The sequence below is a fragment of the Talpa occidentalis genome, unplaced genomic scaffold, assembly GCF_014898055.3.
Source record: "Talpa occidentalis isolate TD23 unplaced genomic scaffold, MPIMG_talOcc4v2.1 talOcc4.12, whole genome shotgun sequence".
Classification (NCBI taxonomy): domain Eukaryota; kingdom Metazoa; phylum Chordata; class Mammalia; order Eulipotyphla; family Talpidae; genus Talpa; species Talpa occidentalis.
In genome coordinates, this window is record NW_023601212.1 from 72,268,532 (window position 1) to 72,286,704 (window position 18,173).

An 18,173-nucleotide genomic window follows, 5' to 3' on the forward strand; every position below is an offset into this window, starting at 1 on the left:
GCAGAAACAAAGTTCATAGTTCACCTGGACCAGATGAATCCCAGAAGTTGATTTTGTGAACACTTATCTTGCTGCTCTTCCTGTGACTTCTCAGCATGCCAGGCAGCTGAATGGTTATCATCATTCCACAAACATTTCTTGTCTTGCTTATAGCTAGGGGCACAGACCCTAGCCCCAGGAGCCAGATCCTGCAAAGATGGGAAATAGATGCTCGCCACCCCTACAGCCAGGGGAGGGCCAGGTGAATCAGCCACCTGATCCTACGGAAGCATCTATAGGGAGGGACTCCAGAATGGTGGGAGAAGGTGATTCCAATAAAGGTCAGGAGGGGGCGCACAACCAGGGCGGGCTGCTAAGATCAGACCGTGGGATGTACTGATCTGGCTGAACATGAAGCAGAGGTGCAGGAGAAATGCAAAGGGCCTTCGGTGCTGTTCTAAGGCCTTAGCACTTGATCCTAAGTCCTGCAAAGCTTCAGGATGGCATGTGTGCCAAAGTAAGTCAGTCAATGGGTGCCTGAGTTTCTGACAGAGGGCAGCCTGGCATCCGCCTGGGCTCTCCTGCATCTTCCCTCCAGCCACAGTGGCGCATGTCATTGGTTGTACCTGAAACTAGTTTAGATCTGTATCATTGACTGTCTCAGGAGAAAATGGGGCAACTGGAGAGTGGTGGTAGGACATGTTTAGCAGAAATGTTGGGGTTCCCAAAAGCAAGCATCCAGGACATCCTAGAAAATTTAGGATTCACTTCTAAAATACATGTAAAGAAATACCTTATGAGATTAGATGGGGTATTTGTATCTGGTTTCTCTTCAGAATGCACGGTTTCTGGGATCCTGAGAGCTGCTTGGTGTCTCAAGGACATGATGGGAAAGGTGGTTCAAACCATTGGTCTAGTGTAAAAGGATTTGGAGAGTGAGTTAACTGAAGATGAAAAGCTATCTTCAAGGGCTCATTCCCTTAGCGGGCAAGTGTCTGTGTGTGCCATGGTGCTGGGTCACCCACAGGGTCACCAGTAGCCGTGGTCCTGCCCTTGCAGCTCACAGTCTCACAAGATGGCTTGTGTCCACAGAACACTAGGATGATCAAGGGTCTTGGAGGAGGAGGGTCTTGGAGGAGGAGATTGATGCTTGAATGGAAAAGACATCCCACCCCGACTGTCCCCCAGCAGTGCCTGCATGCTTTGGCAACACTAGGGCAAACTAAGGCTGACCCAACCCTGGAAGACACAGGAGTCTTAGATGGCCAACTTTAGCTCAAGGACTCCCAGATAGCTTTGCCCCACCTTCCTTTTTCTGTCCCTTGAGGAAACACATTGCAGTCTGATGGCCCCCACAACCTTTCTGCTCCTTCTACTTATTCTCACGCCAGTGTGTCCCCTGACAAGATCTTACTTGTGGAGGACTGGACCCAAGTTTGAAAGTCCAGAAGAGACTGACTGAAGAAGGGAAGGGACTGTCAGCACACGAGGACCCCGAGGTGGTTCATGTGTCATGGCAGGTATGGTGCTAATGCCACTGATGGGGTAAAGGAAACCTGGGGCATGATCATTTTAACACTGTAGGGCTCATTCTCAGGCAGTCTTAGTTCAAAATTAGCACATAATTAGGCCTCGCAGACGCTGCCATCACCAAACCTCCCACGTTGTGTAGCCCCCTGTGTTCTTCAACCTTGCTGTTGGCAGTGAACTCTTGACCCACCTCTCCTACAGCAGAAAACTTTGGTGCCCTGAGCATGGGGGAGAAAGGATTTGGTTATAAAGGTTCCTGCTTTCACAGAATAATCCCAGGATTTGTATGCCAGGGTGGTTACTTCACACGCCATAATGGCACTGGTGGCAAGTGCATCTGTGTGAGGGGGAATTGGATAATGAGAATTTCATCTGGAGACTTGTCAGTGGCAAATGCTGGACCGGACACAAGTGGTTCCCAGTTTCTCTTCTGCAGTGCCAAGACGGATGGAATGGAGAGCATGCGGTCTTTGGCAAGGTGAGGGGGAAATGAATATTGTGGAAACCATGGAGGCTTTGGGTCAGGAATGGCAAGACCAGCAAGAAGATCATCATTGCTGACTGTGACCAAATCTAATAAATTCGACTTGTGTTTTATATTAACCAACAGACCATTCCTTCAATGGCTCAAAAGAGCACCATTTCATCCCCATCTTCTCAAAATAGCCTATAATCTGTATGTTCTCTCTATAATCCTTTGGGTTCCATATTTTCCTTATCCCCTTCCAAGTCTAGCTGGATTGCAGAGTTAAGTTTATGATTATGAAATAAACAGTAACAAAAAATAAGCACATAATTATTCACTCTTGTCATCTAAAAATTAGATGTTTGTGGAACTATGGCTTCTCTCATTTAACAAATGGAAAAATGAAGCATGGGTAGGATTCCAATTTGAGTCTATATTCAGACCTGCAGCTTTTGGTTTTCTGATTAAATCCCTAAGTGCATAACAACTCGCACTGCCTACACTGGCCAGGCTCTGTGATCAGTCCACATGGTGACTCGTCTGATCTTCACCACAGCCTGGGGGATTTACTAATGCTCTGCATGTTACAGGTGAGGAAAGTGAGACACAGACGGTCACACAGCTGCCACTGAGTGTCAGAACTGGAATTTGAACCCAGGCAGAGGGCCCCGGTGTCTACTCTGTCCATCCATCATGGGACCTCCCTTTATCTCACACCGCCACTCTGCACCGTGGAACAGCAATCTCCTTGTAAGTGGGAAGAGCGTTGTTGCCTTGTGCCCCCTATGGGACCTCATACATGCCAGGCCCTGGCAGCGTCTCACCGTCTAATTGAGGCCTCATGCCACCCTTAGGAGGTAAGTACTGGAGAAAATTGAGGCTCAAAAAGATGGGGTGAATGACTCAGTGACACCAGGTGATAAGTGCTGGCCCCAGGATGTAAACGCATCTGTGCCCTTGTTATTTGCACAGGAAGGTGGTGGTGTGAGTGGTGTATAATTGAAACCAGGGTCCCAACGCCTTCGCTAAGTCATACTTACAGCTGCCTGAAGCCGTCTGGTAGCTATTAAATACCGAGACCAAGGCTTGTGTCACTGCCGCCAGTGCCTTCCTACTCTGCCCTGCCTTAGGAATTGAGATGTGGGGGTCACATGAAAAGGCACTTGGCACTTGCTTTCCTTGGTGTTCTGCTCCCAGCTGCTATACTTCAGGAGGCAAGACACATGCTCCAATAAAGATCTATAAAGCCGGCAGCTTCCACAGGCAGGGCTGTCTGCTTTGTGGAAATTGTTACTCCTTTAGCTGGAAAGGCTGCATATGGCGCTCACCCAGTGATCAAACTATAATTACAACTTCCAGTAATTTACAGCCAAATGTAAATACTGAACATTGGGCTCATTTGCCAGCCCTTGCAGCCCGTCTGGTAGATGAAGTTGACTCTTTCAAGGCCATACCCTTGGACCAGCACGGCGAGACTTGTCTATCACATTTTCTGCTGTGCTGCACACGGAGGCCCCCGCCCGCCGGCCCAGTTTCCCTCCCACTCCCTCCCATTTCCTGAAAGGATATGGGATGCGGTTTCTAACTCAGCTCAAAGGGTAAGTGGGGACCTCTGGAGGTCATCAAAGAGCAGGGAAGGCAGTCACCCTTCATTGTCATTCTGAGCAGCTCAGACCTTAACAGACCTGGACCCACCTGAAGCAGTGATTACAAAGAACCCATGGAAAGATGCACCAGACTGGCTGAGTGCTCTGACATTGGCCGCTTTGTAGTGAAATTGGAAATCAGGAGAGGGCACTGGGCAGGTGACAGAGTAATGGGTCAGTCAATGGACTCATGGAATCAGACTGAATGATGTGGAAATGGTTGCAGAGAAATACTGTCATCACTGAGGAAACAGCACAAACCCTGTGTGGGGAGAAGGGTGACTGGTGAGCATGAGGACTCAGATTCCAGAAAGATTGTGAGATGGAAGGCACCAGAGCCCTGGGAAACAGAAGTTTTCAGATATAAGCCCAAGTTTGGGGACATTTTGATGATGACCATCTCCAAGTCCCTGGCCACTATGTGTGTGAGAGGACAATCGCTGGCAATCCCCCCCAGGCTGTGTCTCTCCTGTAAGTCTAGAGCCCCCAGGTGCTCACAGAGTCCTGAGTCCCATTTCCTGGTGAAGATGGAAAGTTCTGGAGGGCTGGAAGAAGAGGACAGGGAGCGAGGGGCAAGGAGAGAGAGACTGAGATGGCAAAGGAGTGGGGAAGTAGAGGGGAAAGGCAGGGAAGAGGAAATAGACAAGGAGAAAGAAATGGACCAGACACACAGAGTGGGGCTGGGGTCTCCAAGCAAAACACCAGCCCTCCAGCAGGACTCCCCAAGCCCACAGCCAGCACAGTGGATATGCAAGCTCTGTGCGCAGCAACTTCTATCTGGTACCTTCTGGTGAACCCACCTCACAGGTGGGAAGACTGAGGCCCAGAACCAAGTAGGGGGAACAGCCGGGATTTGGGGTGCAGCAACCCCCCCAGCAGGTTGGGTGTCCTTTCTGTCCCATGCTGCCCAGGGAGGCCCCAGCATTGTAGTCCTGTTGGGCTATGGTCAGAGTGAGGCAGGTCAGCTTGTTGAGAATCCTGGCCCCCTGCTGTGTGACTGTGGAGGGAAAACAGAATGGGAGAGAACAGAAGGGGAACAGGGAGACACTTAGGGACTTAGGGATGTCAGGCACTTAACCCTTACTATACTTTATGAAGTGGGACCCCTGCCCCAGATGGACCAGAACGGTGGCTCCAGCCATCTAGAGCTGCACCCGGTCAATGATCCAACAAATCCACATTCAAGCCCATTTCGTCCCCCAACGGGCAGTGATGGGACAGACATCTGGTCCGAGAATCTGGGCAGGGCATGTTGGGGGTGTGGCTCCAACTGCACCAGGCAGGTAGGGCCGGCCTGGCAGGGCAGGCAGGGTGGGGAGAGTTTTCTGGTCTGGGGAGAGGCTACCTTCCACAGAGCAGCAGTGTCTGAAACAACCAGGCTGCCGCAGCGCCGGAACAAAATCCGCAGAGGCTGGAGACTGTACTGTGGGGCTCACCACCCCCTTTACCCCCATCACCTCTCTCAGGGCTGGCAACCAGCAACAGTCCTGCCCAAGGGGCCAAGCAGACGGCTGAGGGAGCCACTGGGGAGGTGAGCTGCAATGTGTGCGTGCACACACCTGTGTACATATGTGTGCATGTGTATGTGTGTGCGCCTCATGGACGTGTGTGTGTGTGTGTGTGTGTGTGTGCATCCATAAGAAGGGAATGGTGGCCAGGTTAGGGCCCATGTGCCCTAGTGGGGCGGGGGCTTCTGGAGAGAAAAGTCCACACCTTGAAATTGAGAGTCATAACCCCTCGGCCCCACCCTGTCTCTTCCCAAGGCTGTCCCCTCTGCCAGCCCCGGGGATGGCACCCGGTAGCCATAAAGGGTCTCATGCCAGCTGGGCCAGTCCAGACCCATGTCAGCACCCCAGCCCCAGGTGCACACGGACAGGTACCCCCCCAGGGCTGGCATCCTGCTCCGGGCAACGGGCAAGTACAGGCAGGTCCTGGCAGACACCTGGTTCCCTCTGGAGACTGAGACAGGAGGGAGGACACAGCCAGCACAGACCCAACAGAAAGGACAGGAGCCCCAAACCCCACCTGGGGGTCCCATGGGGCTGACAGGAAGCAGAAAGAAGCCCCCCTGCGTGCACCTGGTAGGAGGATTCCAGCCCCTCCAGACAGCCAACCACGCTCTCCCGGGCCCTTGAGAAGACCCTGATGGGAGGCCTGCTCTTCCAGAGCCCCACTCTGACAAGGGCTGATGGGTCCCTACCCGAGTGTGGGACCTGGGGCCCTGTGCCCTCGGCTTTGGGGCCAATGCCCTGACTGGGAGCCAACATCTTGGCCTCCAGGAGACAACATTGCCAAGTTATGCACCTCCTGAGGAATCCCAGAACCAATACAAGAAGGACGCGAAGTTTCCTGCCCTACCTTAAGTCCAGGGGAAGGGAAGAAATGGCTCCAGGAGGGAGTGGCCAGGCCAGGACTCATCATCCAGGCCTTTTGTGGCCTACAGGATAGTGCTGGGGAGGGGGGTAGAAGCCCACAGTGAGCCCCTGCTCCTCCCCTCTCTGCACCACAGCTCCCATGTGTGTGACCTAAAGGCCTGAGTACCCAGGACCCTTGGCTGACAGCAAGCTCTGTCCCAATCCCTTCCACCCCGCAGGCCAAGGAGTATGTGTGGATATTAGTTGAGTCAATGGCCATTGTGTGGCCTCAACAGAAGCTCAGTGGCAAATCCTGTCTGCCTCTCTCTGGGGCCAGCACATGCAGACCCCAAGGGGAAAGTAAAGGAGCCTGGTGGGGCAAGCTGGGGACTTGGGGTGTTAGGATGTCCTACGCCACTGGCCCCACCCCTCATCTCTCCTGGCACATAGGCAGGCAGCTCTCAACAGCTGGAAGCCCTAGGGACCAGTAAGAAAGAGGGGAGAGACTTGCCCTGTAGGAGAGCAGCCTCATGCCTTCAGTGATATCCCCAAGATGGTAGGCTGGCTGAGATCGGGACTGTCAGGGTGTGGGTCAGACAGGGCTGATCTGAAGAAGGGCTGGCGCCAGCAGCAAAACAGAAAAAACCCTGGACATTAGGTGACTAGGGTGAAAGGCATTGTGCTCAGTGCTCAGACGAGAGCACTGAGATCTGGGACTAGCCAGTGGCTTCTCAGCTGCCCCACACCCTGGCCGGGAGCTCTGAGGAGTCAGGTCACTTGGTCATAGTGAACAGTGGTCAGAGGCCCCTGCTGCCCAGATCTGGGCGGGCAGGTCTGTCCTATGACAGGCTTGGTCAGCGTCCAGCCCCCAGGTAGGGAAATCAGGCCTGGCTGGCCCGGCCACCTCTCCTGTGTGGGCAGGGCTGTGACACTGGCCACAGGAGGTCGGGCCTCAGTTAGTCAGATAGACCATGGTCAGCCTCTCCCCAGCCCTCCAAGGACCAGGATGCTGAGTTCCTGGCTTCCCCAGACCCAGCACCTTTGTCCCTTGTGCACAGGCTTGGCATGGCCAGCCCCTCCCTCTCCTGGCACAACCACACCTCACCCATTCACAGCCTCCTGCTTGCTCCTGGGTATGTCCTGGCCTGTGATCCTGCTCAGGGGTCTGGGAACTGGGAGGGCCTTGTGGCCAGGGACCTTCCCCAGAGCTCTCAGCATGCAAAGGGGCATTGTGCCAAGTCTCCCAGCAATGTTAGGGACTGCAAGCTGTGCCCAAGGAAGGGGTCAGAGAATCCCAAATTCATCTTTACAAATGAGAAAGCAGAGGCCTAGAAAGGTGAAGGGCCTGTTGAGGTGGCAGGACAAAGGGCTGAGGGTGCCCCTAGAAAGACTGGTCAGAAGCCAAAGAAGAAAGAGGGTAGGAGATGACAGAGAGCTCCCACATGGTCGGAGTCCCGCGTTAATAAAATGAATAAAATGCACACTAGGTTCCATCTGGCAGAAGGGAAGCAGCAAACCAAAACTGTCCTTGAGCAGTGATTTCCCAGAGTGTGTAGGAGGTTCTGCAGAGGCCAGCTTAATAGCTTGGGCTCTCTAGAGGCCTTCCTGGAGGCAGTGACATGTTGGTCAACATGGTTTTGAGAACAAGCCAGAAGCAACATGGGCCTGGCCACCACCATCAGAACTGGAATGGCCTTGAGCAAAAGGGGATCATGTCCCCTCAGAGCTGCAGGACAGACAGTCTCTGTACCCCAAGTCTCTGTACCCAGTCAGAAAACACCGCCTTTTCCCACGGTATAATCTGCCTTTGAAGAAGAAAGGACAGAATTTCCTAAGTCCCTCTATCTGTGTTTGGGTATTTGAGATGCTGGGTCCCGGCCTCAAGCCTCCCCAAAGCCAGAGTCCCGCAGAGCTCTCCAGAGACCTGGTCCTAGTGACTTTTGCTAGGGGAGTCCTTCTGATATCTAACCACACAATGTGCCCACTCATCCTCAGCATCAGCCTGGGAAAGATTTAGCCTTCAATTTCCCTGCCTGTACTATGAGTGGGATCCCTGTGCCCTTCCAGCCATGCCCCTGCCCCCATATATGCATCTTCATGCTCAAGGGCCCTGAGCCATTGTCATTACAGGCAATGAGAGGTGCTACCTTTTAAATGTCCATAATGATGATAACAATATCATGGCCAGTGCTGCTCTGCATCCGTGGAACTTGCCTTCTGCAGGCCTGGGGCATGGTCAGCACTGCACTACTGTGGACAGACTGGGGCTTTGAGGTGAACACCTTTGGCACACGGGAGGAACTCACTTTGGAGAAGGTATAGACCATAGTTGCCACACCACTGGCCTAAGGGGAAGCCTGAAGCCCAGAGGGCCACCCACACAGCAAGACGCTTGTTCCTTGTTCATAGGACACAGGCTGAGCACAGCACCAGGTTCCAGAAGCTCCCATGGAGAGAAGGCAAGCAACACACACAAAACCAACAGGTGGATGGGGAATTTCAGAAGGAATTTAAAGAGGATGATGGGACAGAGAAGGTGACCCATGAGACAGCAGGACAAGGAGTCAGCTGGTAGAAAAGTTGATACAGAAGTTCTGACCTGGGAGGGAGTGTTGGAGAGAGGAGGGAGTGTTGGAGAGAGTTCCAGCAACCCTATAGCCCAGAGTTGGGGGAGCACAGGGTGGCATGAGTTTCTGTCATAGGCACGGAACAGGAACTTTATGCAGGTACCTGTAGAACATTGAAACCAGAACGGGGTGGGGGGTGCCCAGAGACAGGCTGAGGCCCCCTCCCTACCTTCCCTGCTGGGAGCCAACACCAGGGGTATGGGGAAGGCATTTTACAGGAATCTCTGGACGTGGGTTGACCATGGACCCCAAGCAGGATCCAGTGATCTGCCTTCTCCCTCCCCCACCCCTAAATGTTTTTAATGCATTTCTTGGGTCTGGACTTTGTAAACTGAGGTGAAAGTCTTTAACAAATCGGCCCAGTTTTTTAAGTGAATAATTTGGTGGCATTTGCTACATTTATTTCATTGTACAACCACCAAGTCTATCTCATGCCAGAACTTTTTCATCACTCCAAATAGAAACAGTTTTCGTTTTACAGCTCACTCTGGTCCCGTGACCCTCCCCCTTGACTCACATCCTGGCAGCAACTGCCTGGCCATCTGGCACGGGCAGGTGAGGGCACCTGGCGGCCAGCAGGTACCTAGGAGCCAGCTGCTGCTAAGCAAACCACGGGGGAGGATAGAGTGTCAACATGGGGAGGGGACAGTCTCCTCCTCCTCCCCATTGGCCCCTCCCTGCAGCCCAGAGCTCAGGTGGGCCCTGGAGGTAAGGCCGTGGCCCCTCCCTAGGCCTGGTAACGCCTCCAATTATTGGCCTTGCCCCACCCCCATTGGGGCTGCCAGGGGGCCACGTGGCCACGCGAATGACCAGCCAGGCTTTCCCGGAGGCTGGGCCTCCCAGGACTGAGCAGGAAGTTTCCTGCCTGAGAGGTAGGCGCTGGGCCCCGTGACCACAGGCTGGAAGGAAGGGCAGAGGCCAGATAGGGCGTGGAGCAGGAGAGAAGGGAGGTAACTGGTGCCCCAGCAGGTGGTCAAGGGACTGTAGAACAGGCACCCAGGGCTAGAGAGAGGGTCTGTGGCAAAACTGGGAGGCAGCAGGTGCTGGGCTACCCTTCCCCTACCATCTGCAGCTATAGGAAGCACCAGCCTGACTGCTGCCTACATTTAGCCTGGCCAGGCAGAGCAACAGGGGCTCCCCCACTTTCTTAGATGTCTTTAGCTTCTAAAAAGTGTATTCTCCACAAGTCCAGGGCACCAGAGGTGGCGTTTCCTTTTTCAGAGAGTTAAACTAAATCTGGAGCCCCTGTCACCTTCAGGCAGCTGACTTCCGGCCCAGGTGGCTGAACCCTGGGGACGAAGGGAACTCCAGGCTGGGTCCTTGAGCACAGAGGGAGCCCAGGGCTGCCCAGGAGCAGGGAATGTAGCAGAATGGTCAGTCTCCAACTCCCTTGGAAAGGACAGTGACCCATGCCCAGGGCAATCTTGGGCGTGTCTGCGGCCGGCCTGGAGGAGGAGCCCCTTTGAGCCTCCACTCAGCCTCCTCCCCTCCCTCCCTCCCCTCCCCCTGCCCTCGCTGGCGCCTGGGCTGCTGCAGCTTGCCGGCTACACCTTGTCCAAGCCCGCACTCTTCCCTGTGTTCTCCTTGGCTTCTGCAGATGAGTAATGCCTCAGGGCTCCTGGGGACAGTCAGTGCCCCCCTGGAGCTGGCAACCTGGCCTCAGCTCAGCCCCTTACTGACTGTGCCTGCTGAGCCACAGATGGACCGTGTGGGAAATGGCTCCCACGGAGCACCCCAGCTCTTCCTCACCACCTCGCTGGCCCGCGGTATCTCCGGCATCTTTGTGTGGACCGCCCTGGTGCTCACCTGCCACCAGGTAAGTCTCCACGCTTCCCTTAGCGTCCCACTTTCTGTGGGACATGCCCTGGTGGGGCACTAGGACTAAAGGGCCTCAGGCACTGCCCTTGGTGCGGACAGGAGGGGCCCAGCTGGACAGAGGAACAGTGCCCAGGGGCTCTTACAGGTGGCACCTGACCAGGACAGAGGGGCAGAGGAGGGGGCTTCCTTCAGAACTCAGCTTGTGGGAGCTGGGCCTGAAGATAGGGTGTTTCTGCCAGGCAGGGGGCAGAGGCCGGCTCTTCACCAGACACTTGTTAGCCTTCAGCCTTATGCTGAGTCCCATCTCACAGACAAAGACACTGACCTAGTCAGCCCAGTGTCTTTCCCAGCAGGAATGGAAAGGCCTTTCCTCCAGAGGACAGCTGGCCAGGAAGGCTGGCAGGGTTGGACTTTGCTCTTAGGAAGCGGGGGCCAGGAGTAGGAGCTGGGTGCGGGCTTAGCTAGAAGGCCTCAGGAGGGGGTGCCCCTCAGTTTCCTCATGAAGGAATCAGGGGAGAGAAGACACACTCCCGAGTCCTGAGCTGCACTAGCTCCTTCCCCAGGGCAGTCACTGCTGAGAGACAAGACAGCTCCCCAGATGGAGAAGCACCAGGAGCACCCAAACACAGGGGTGGGGTAACACATGCAGAAAAGCACAGGGCCTACCTGATTGGGGGTGAGAGCTTGTGGGGCCCATGAGAGGGCTGCCTGGGCTGGACACTCGGGACAACTTGAGGAGCCTTGAACAATTGTGTGGTGGTTTGGGCCAAGCCTGGAGGTACTAGGGAGCTGGGGGTGCCGGGAGCAGAGCTGCCTTTTAGGGTAGTTCAGCTGGCACTGGTATAGGGAGTGGTCTGGTGGGGTAAACCCTGGGCAGGGGATAGTCAGGAGATTGGCAGGCAGGGAAGCGGTAGCCAGAGGCTGCCAAAACAAGAAGGTGAGATACACTTTGTGGTGAGAGACTCTGCTGTGTAGCCTCAATAACCAAAATATAGTGTGTAAGGCAGGCTCAGTCAATTATGATGTAGTGAAGAGTAGCGGGAGTAGGCAGTATTGTCAGTGTGTGTGTAGCTCAGCTGCCCAGGGCACCAAGGCCTGGATCACTTGGGCTGAGCTCCTGGCCTACCCTGGTCCTCCACACAGCCAGGTCCTCTTACCTGAGGAGTCCCAGGCACTCCACCCATTCAGAGCCCACAGGACAGCCAGAGGCCAGAGAGGACATCTATCAGTTCTCCAAGGCCACCTGGATAGGCAGTGCCAGCACTGGGAGCAGAATTCAGATCTCCCAATGGCTGGTCATGCCATGTCCTTCCCACAGCACCAGCTGGGGAGGGAATGACTGATAAGGAACCTGTGTCTGCTCCCAGCCAGCAGCCACCCCCGTGATGTGCCCCAGGGACCTGGACCACATGATGTCTGCATACACTGTTCCTTCTGCTCAGCCTGCCCTTCACCTGCCCGCTTTCCAACTCTACTCAGGGCACTGCCCCACCCCCCCACCACCAGGAAGCCTTCCAGAGGTGCTATGGGATCCATGTGTCCAACTCTCCATCTTTGCTTCTTTTCAAAGACAGTGTCTTTGTAAAATTTGCCTGTTCTGCTCCCCACTCCGTCTCTTGTGAATCCTCTCACCACCACCCCTACCTCTGACCTACACTCCAGTTCTTCTATGCAAAAACAAAACAAAACAAAACAAAAGACAGTGTCACTATTTTGGTATATCCTCATAGAAAACGTGGGCAATCTGGGAAGGTTTACAGACAAAAACGAGAATCACCATATCGCTCAGGGATAAGACTGGAATGGGTTTCCTTCCATTTTCATCACGTTTTCAACATGTTCTGGATCCTGCTGGATTTGTCAACATTTACATGTCACATAGTATCAGAGCATTTCCCCATAATGGCATTTGGGAGTGTCATTTTACTGACTGTGTACAGTTGTACAGTGTCAACAGCTGGGCCCACCACTGTGTGTGGGTCCTGTAGGGCTCTTTGCAAATCCTAATACACGGATCTTTTATTTCTGAAGAAACTTTTTCCATAGGACAAATACCCAGGAGGGAGCAGAGGATGTTAGCCCTTTTATGCCCCATGTTGAAATATGGGGTCACTTTCCCCCATGCCTATGCTCACTTACGGGCCATAAATGCCCCATCTTCCCCAGGTGACACCAAATTGACCTTAGAGAATTCTCGTTGAATGAATGAATAAATGAATGGATGAATGAATGAATAAGTGGCCCCAGTGCAGAGTATCCTACAAGGCAAGGGGCTAGCTGGTGCCAGGGAAGTCCCCGCTCAGGCTGCCCATATAGCAGTGGCAGGTGAGCCCCTGTTCCCCAGCTGCCCTTGTTCAAACCCAGATCTACCTGCACCTGCGCTCCTATACAGTCCCCAACGAGCAGCGCTACATCATCCGCCTTCTCTTCATTGTGCCCATCTACGCCTTTGATTCCTGGCTCAGCCTGCTCCTCCTCGGAAGCCACCAGCATTACATCTACTTCGATTCTGTGCGTGACTGCTATGAAGGTGAGGCTGCCATGCTCCAGGCCATGCTATGACACTCAAAGGGCCAGGCATGAGGATGCTTCCAGGGGCATGAACTCCCACCAACAGTCTGGGGGGCACCCCACCCTCCAGGAGGGGCTGCCTGATAGCCAGGATTAGCAATGCCAAGGGTGGGCTGGCCAGCATGAAACCAAGACTCCTGGGTTCCCGGGGGTGGGGGCTGCCACTGGGCCCACCCAGAGCCTGGACAAAACAAACAGGGCTCTAGATGAGTGTGGGGTAGGGAGTGGCATCAGAGCTTCAGTGATTTCTACAGGTCCTTCCCCTATTGGATGGCAAGTGGTCCCAGGGCGAGGCTAGAAGCATATGAAGAGAGATTACTGCTGTGTGTCCTGGGCCTCAGCTTGTCCTCCATGAAATAGGTGCCAAAAAATCTGGGGGCCAGAGTGGAGTCGTCAGGGAGAATCTCATGCAAGCTGAGAATCTGGTAGATTGCTGGGCTCAAAACCATCCAACCCTGTTCCGCAGCCTTTGTCATTTACAGCTTCCTGAGCCTCTGTTTCCAGTACCTGGGGGGTGAGAGTGCCATCATGGCTGAGATTCGGGGAAAACCCATCCGGTAAGCATCTCACCCCAGAGCCTACCAGGTCCCCTCCAGGCCAGGCAGCCAGCTGGGCTGGGGACGTGGCCTCAGGGACTTCCCCTCTGCAGGTCCAGCTGCTTCTATGGCACCTGCTGCCTCGGGGGCATGTCCTACTCTATCAGCTTCCTGCGCTTCTGCAAGCAGGTGAGACAGGGCTTGCTTCTTACCTGGCCCCTTCCAGCTACCTCCCATGATCTCTTGCTGCCCAGTGTGTGTGTTTGGGGCGGGGGGCATGGAGGGGATGCTGGCCCCATACACCATTCCCAGACCCATTAAGGTTGGGGCCACAACCCTCCTCCCTCCCCTCTCCCAGGCCACACTGCAGTTCTGCGTTGTGAAACCCGTCATGGCTGTGGTTACCATCGTCCTGCAGGCATTTGACAAATACCACGATGGGGACTTCAAGTAAGGACAGTCTACCATGCCAGAGGGAGAGGTGGGCTCAGCCTGGGGGGCAGCAGGTGGTTGGAAGAAGGCTCTCAGTAGAGAGCTCAGCTCGGCTGCATGCTGAGCCAGGAAGGACAGGTGCCTATTCCTGATGCCGGACTCGCTCCTCCCCTACCCTGCAGTGGCCCACCCCAGGGAGAGCACAGGTTGGATTTAAGGACACTTAGACCAAGGGAGCAGAGCTCCCGCTGGCCACTGGGGCAGAGAGGAAGTGGGCAGTGCTGCCCTGGCACACTCTCGGAGCTCTGCATCAGGTCACATGCACATACCGCACGCGCACACACACACACACACACTCACATGGAAGTACACGCACTCCCATGCAATTGTATGTGCACACAATTTCACATGTGTACACATGCATGGAGACTCACATGCAAACACACACATAGTCATCATGCTCACTTATTCATGGACACACTCATGCCCACCTACGCGAGTACCCGGTAATACACACATGTGCGTGTGTGCAAAAACTCATACACTCACATGCACAGACACACATTCACACAAGGAACATGCATGCCTGTGTGCCCACAGGATAGAGGCCCAGTCCCTCAGGCTGCACAGGGGGTGGGGAAAGGGTAGGAGGGCAGCCACAAAGCCTTACCAAACAGCACCCTCCTGCCCATGCTCCACCCTCAGCTTCTCGGTCACTCCCTTGAGGTGCATCTGTCAGCCCTGCGGGAGGCTCCAGACCTGGGTGGCTGCTGGTGCCCAGGTTCGGGGTGGTGATGGCAGTGGGAAAATGGCACAGCTGATAAGGATGGGGAGGGCAGAAGAGGATTGGGACCAACCCTGACTCCTGACACCTGCTTTGACCCTCAGCATCCACAGCGGCTACCTCTACGTCACACTCATCTATAATGTCTCAGTCAGCCTGGCCCTCTATGCCCTATTCCTTTTTTACTTCGCCACCAAAGAGCTCCTGCGGCCCTTTGAGCCTGTCCTCAAGTTCCTCACCATCAAAGCAGTCATCTTCCTCTCTTTCTGGCAGGGTAGGTGGGGTTTCTGGGGCAGGGTTGGAGCCCAGAGAGCCTGGGTTCAAATCCCACACCCACTTTCAGTTCCCTGGTGCCCTCAGGCCTAGCCCATTCTCCCAGGGAGTGGTCAGTGATACAGCCTGGAGAAGGGGAAACAGCAAGCTCCCCACACAGCGGGTTTGTGGATAGGACACACAGAGGACCGGGGGAGCCCTGTCCCCATCAGACCCTGGACCAGGTGGTGGCCCCCACTTTGCAGAAGAGGATGGGCACTGGACAGTGAGGGGTGGAGCTAGGGGTGCACCTAGTCTGGGGTTGGAGAGGTCAGAGTGGGCACTTGGGGAGCGCCTGGATATTGCTATGCCAACACCCAATCTTTGGAGGTGCCTGGCTCCTCTGAACCTTGGCTCCTTGGTATGGGAGCTCAAACACCATGTCACCATGTCATACACCTTGCTGGTTGGCAAGCCTCTCAGTGTGGGGGCGGGGGGGGCGGCGCATCACCTCTTCCTCTCCTCAGATCCCTGCCATACCCATGAGGCTGGCCTCAACAAGGTTCTTGGCTGGGGACAGCTCTGTCCAGCTTCCTATCCAGGAGGGTGTTTGAATGGCTGTCACCATCCCCAGGGATGCTACTGGCCATCCTGGAGAGGTGTGGGGTCATCCCTGAGGTCCAGGTCGTCGATGGGAGCAAAGTGGGAGCTGGCACACTGGCGGCAGGCTATCAGAACTTCATCATCTGCATCGAGATGCTCTTTGCCTCCATTGCCCTACGCTATGCCTTCACCTGCCAGGTGTACTCAGAGAAAAAGGAGAATTTGCCAGGTATGCCGGGTCCTGCCAGTGGAGTGGAGGGAACTTCACAACTTCATAGTTGTGGGCCTGAGATGGGGTGTGACGGCCAGTTCTCTGGGTGCTGTCTCACTCATGGGCGAGGGGATGTCTGTTTGTTGGACAAAGGGACATTCACGTGGAAAGGCTGGGCCCAGGACAGGTACCTTGCCTGCAACTCATCCAGCTGAGGAGACCAGGCAGGCTAGCAGCTGGTATGAGATGGGCTAGCCCAGATGTTTGAGCCTGGCTACCTCCAGTGATAGGGGGCTGATGCTTCTGAGTCTGGGGTGTCCCACTCACCACACCCAGGTGCTTGGACAGACCTGTCAGGAGAAGCCAGGGCCTGGCTGGCTGGTGCTTCTGCCCCTAACAAATGGCCTGTTGGGCAGGAGGTCCTGTGGCTGGTCAGCTTGGTGCATGTGATGGGCTCACCCCAGGCCCAAGACAAGATGGGAGTAGGTCAAAGCATTCTCCCACTGTGGCCCCTATAGAGATTCTGGGTTGAAGCCCCAATGCTGAGGCTTGGGTTTGGGGGGCTCCAGGCAGGCCAAGGCTAGGAGCTAGGGATTCAGGAGCACCACCCCTAGGCATCCCTGAGGTCTGAGGGGAGCAGGGTAATAGGGTAATGTCCCTGGGGGCTGACTATATGATGGATGAGATGGGAACCCCCCACCCACATGCTGCTTGCCCCCCTCCCAGCACCCCCAGCGCCCATGCAGAGCATATCTAGTGGCCTCAAGGAGACCATGAGCCCACAGGACATCGTGCAGGACGCCATCCACAACTTCTCACCTGCCTACCAGCACTACACACAGCAGGCCACGAACGAGGCCCCAGGACCCAGCCAAGGAGGGCACCCCTCACCCAGCACCCACTCCAGTGCTGCAGGTGGCTCTGGCGGGGGCAGGAAGAGTCGCAACCTGGAGAAGAGGATGCTGATCCCCTCAGAGGAACTGTAAGAGGGGCCATGAGGTCACCCGACGGGATCTGCAGACCAAGCCCTAGGGACAGGACAGGGCCCCTTGTCCGCCAGCCCTCTTGCCAAAGGCCAAGCATCTCCCAAGAGCCCGGTCAGGTCTGTGGAGCACACTGCCCATCCTAATGCCAGCTTGTGGAGAGGGGCTGAGGGACCCTGCTGGATGCTCAGGGGCCACCTAGTGGGTCTGCAGTCCCAGGAGAGAGCACCTGAGCATATTTGGGTTCACTTGACCATCAGGTCCCTGGATGGACTGGTTCCTGGCTGGGAAGCTGCAGGGAAGAACAAGCGTGTGGAGGGGAAGCACTGGAGATGTGGGAACACTGGTGGGTGGGGCCACACAACTGGAGGTAGGGTGACTCGACAGTCTTGCTGTGGCCCTCCTGGGTCTGTGGAAGGAGAGCTTAGGTTCCTCCACAGCTCCACAGCAGTCTACCAGACCCCCAGCCTCAGAGTCCCCCCACCACAATGCAGGTCTGAGAAGCCCCTGGGGGCTATTTCCGGGTAATGGAGCTTATTTATACATAAACACCCTGAGTTTTCTAGTGGTTCTTTTGGCTTCTGTTCTTTCAGGGTTAGTCAGTGAGTGACAAATGAGGCTACTGAGGTTGGTCAGAGTATGGGAGGGTTCCAGCCCACCCCAGGGCCTGAAGCCATGATCTCACTCAGAGCAGCATGGGGCAAAACATACTGGTTTAAACCAAATGCACTGCCTGCACACAGTGATCCCAGCTCACCTGCCCTTGAGACTTTTTTCTCCATAGAATGGGCCTCCTGCCAGCCTCGCCAGCAGTAGATGATGAGGCCGGCCAAAGCTGGGAGTGCTCAGGCACTGGTGGGGGGCCTTCTGGTTCACTTGCTCCAGATGCCAGACTGGTGTTCAAGATCTGAGATCTGGGGATCCAGAGAGCTGAGCCTGGGACACAGGCCTGCCCTTAGGATGCTGCAGGGACTGACCGGGGAACACGAGGCCTTCTGCAGGAGCATGGGAAGCACATGGGGAGGAACGGCAGGAGCAAAGGCACAGCAGTGGGGTACAAATCATGGTTGGTCTGTGCATCTGGGGTGTGCACTGGGATGGGTGGGAGCTGGGGGAAGGGTACAGGGGAGATGGGTAAGGCCTGGGCGCCAGAGCCTGCTGCCAGGCCAATGCAGCAGACAGGAAGGCTGGGCGGGCACCACCCAGCAAAGCCTACCCCACGTCCTGGCTGCCGGCTCCCACGGTCACCAGGAAAGGAGAGGCAGTGAGGATCTCAGACTTACAAGAGTGGGAACTAACCAAAAGTATCCATGCTGGAAGGGGGTCACCCCTGCCTCCTTGTCCCTGAGCCCGGCAGCTCAAGGCCAGCAGCCTCACACAG

The 18,173-nt window shown here is 55.3% G+C and overlaps 1 protein-coding gene across 4 annotated transcripts; it reads left to right on the forward strand.

Annotated features, from left to right (window-relative positions):
- The first annotated feature begins 17 nt into the window (after positions 1–17).
- TMEM184A (transmembrane protein 184A) lies at positions 18–17,888 on the forward strand. 4 transcript variants are annotated; one of them, XM_037506714.2, is made up of 10 exons: positions 18–1,499; positions 1,946–2,725; positions 10,200–10,418; positions 12,785–12,950; positions 13,458–13,548; positions 13,641–13,716; positions 13,886–13,977; positions 14,848–15,017; positions 15,630–15,827; positions 16,536–17,888. In XM_037506714.2, exons 2-10 carry the CDS (start codon positions 2,669–2,671, stop codon positions 16,793–16,795), a joined length of 1,329 nt encoding a protein of 442 aa, XP_037362611.1. In that variant the 5' UTR covers positions 18–1,499; positions 1,946–2,668; the 3' UTR covers positions 16,796–17,888. The 4 variants fall into 4 exon arrangements, with proteins under 4 accessions (XP_037362611.1, XP_054549527.1, XP_054549528.1 ...); XM_054693552.1 differs by having other exon boundaries at positions 18–2,725; XM_054693553.1 differs by lacking the exons at positions 18–1,499; positions 1,946–2,725 and adding an exon at positions 4,993–5,152.
- The last annotated feature ends 285 nt before the right edge of the window (positions 17,889–18,173 follow it).

Coding starts and splice junctions, on each gene's coding strand:
- TMEM184A (XM_054693552.1), top strand. CDS start 2,669: ATGGGACCTCCCTTTATCTCACACCGCCACTCTGCACCGTGGAACAGC. Junction 12,951..13,457: donor TGTGCGTGACTGCTATGAAG/GTGAGGCTGCCA, acceptor CCTGTTCCGCAG/CCTTTGTCATTTACAGCTTC. Junction 13,549..13,640: donor ATTCGGGGAAAACCCATCCG/GTAAGCATCTCA, acceptor TCCCCTCTGCAG/GTCCAGCTGCTTCTATGGCA.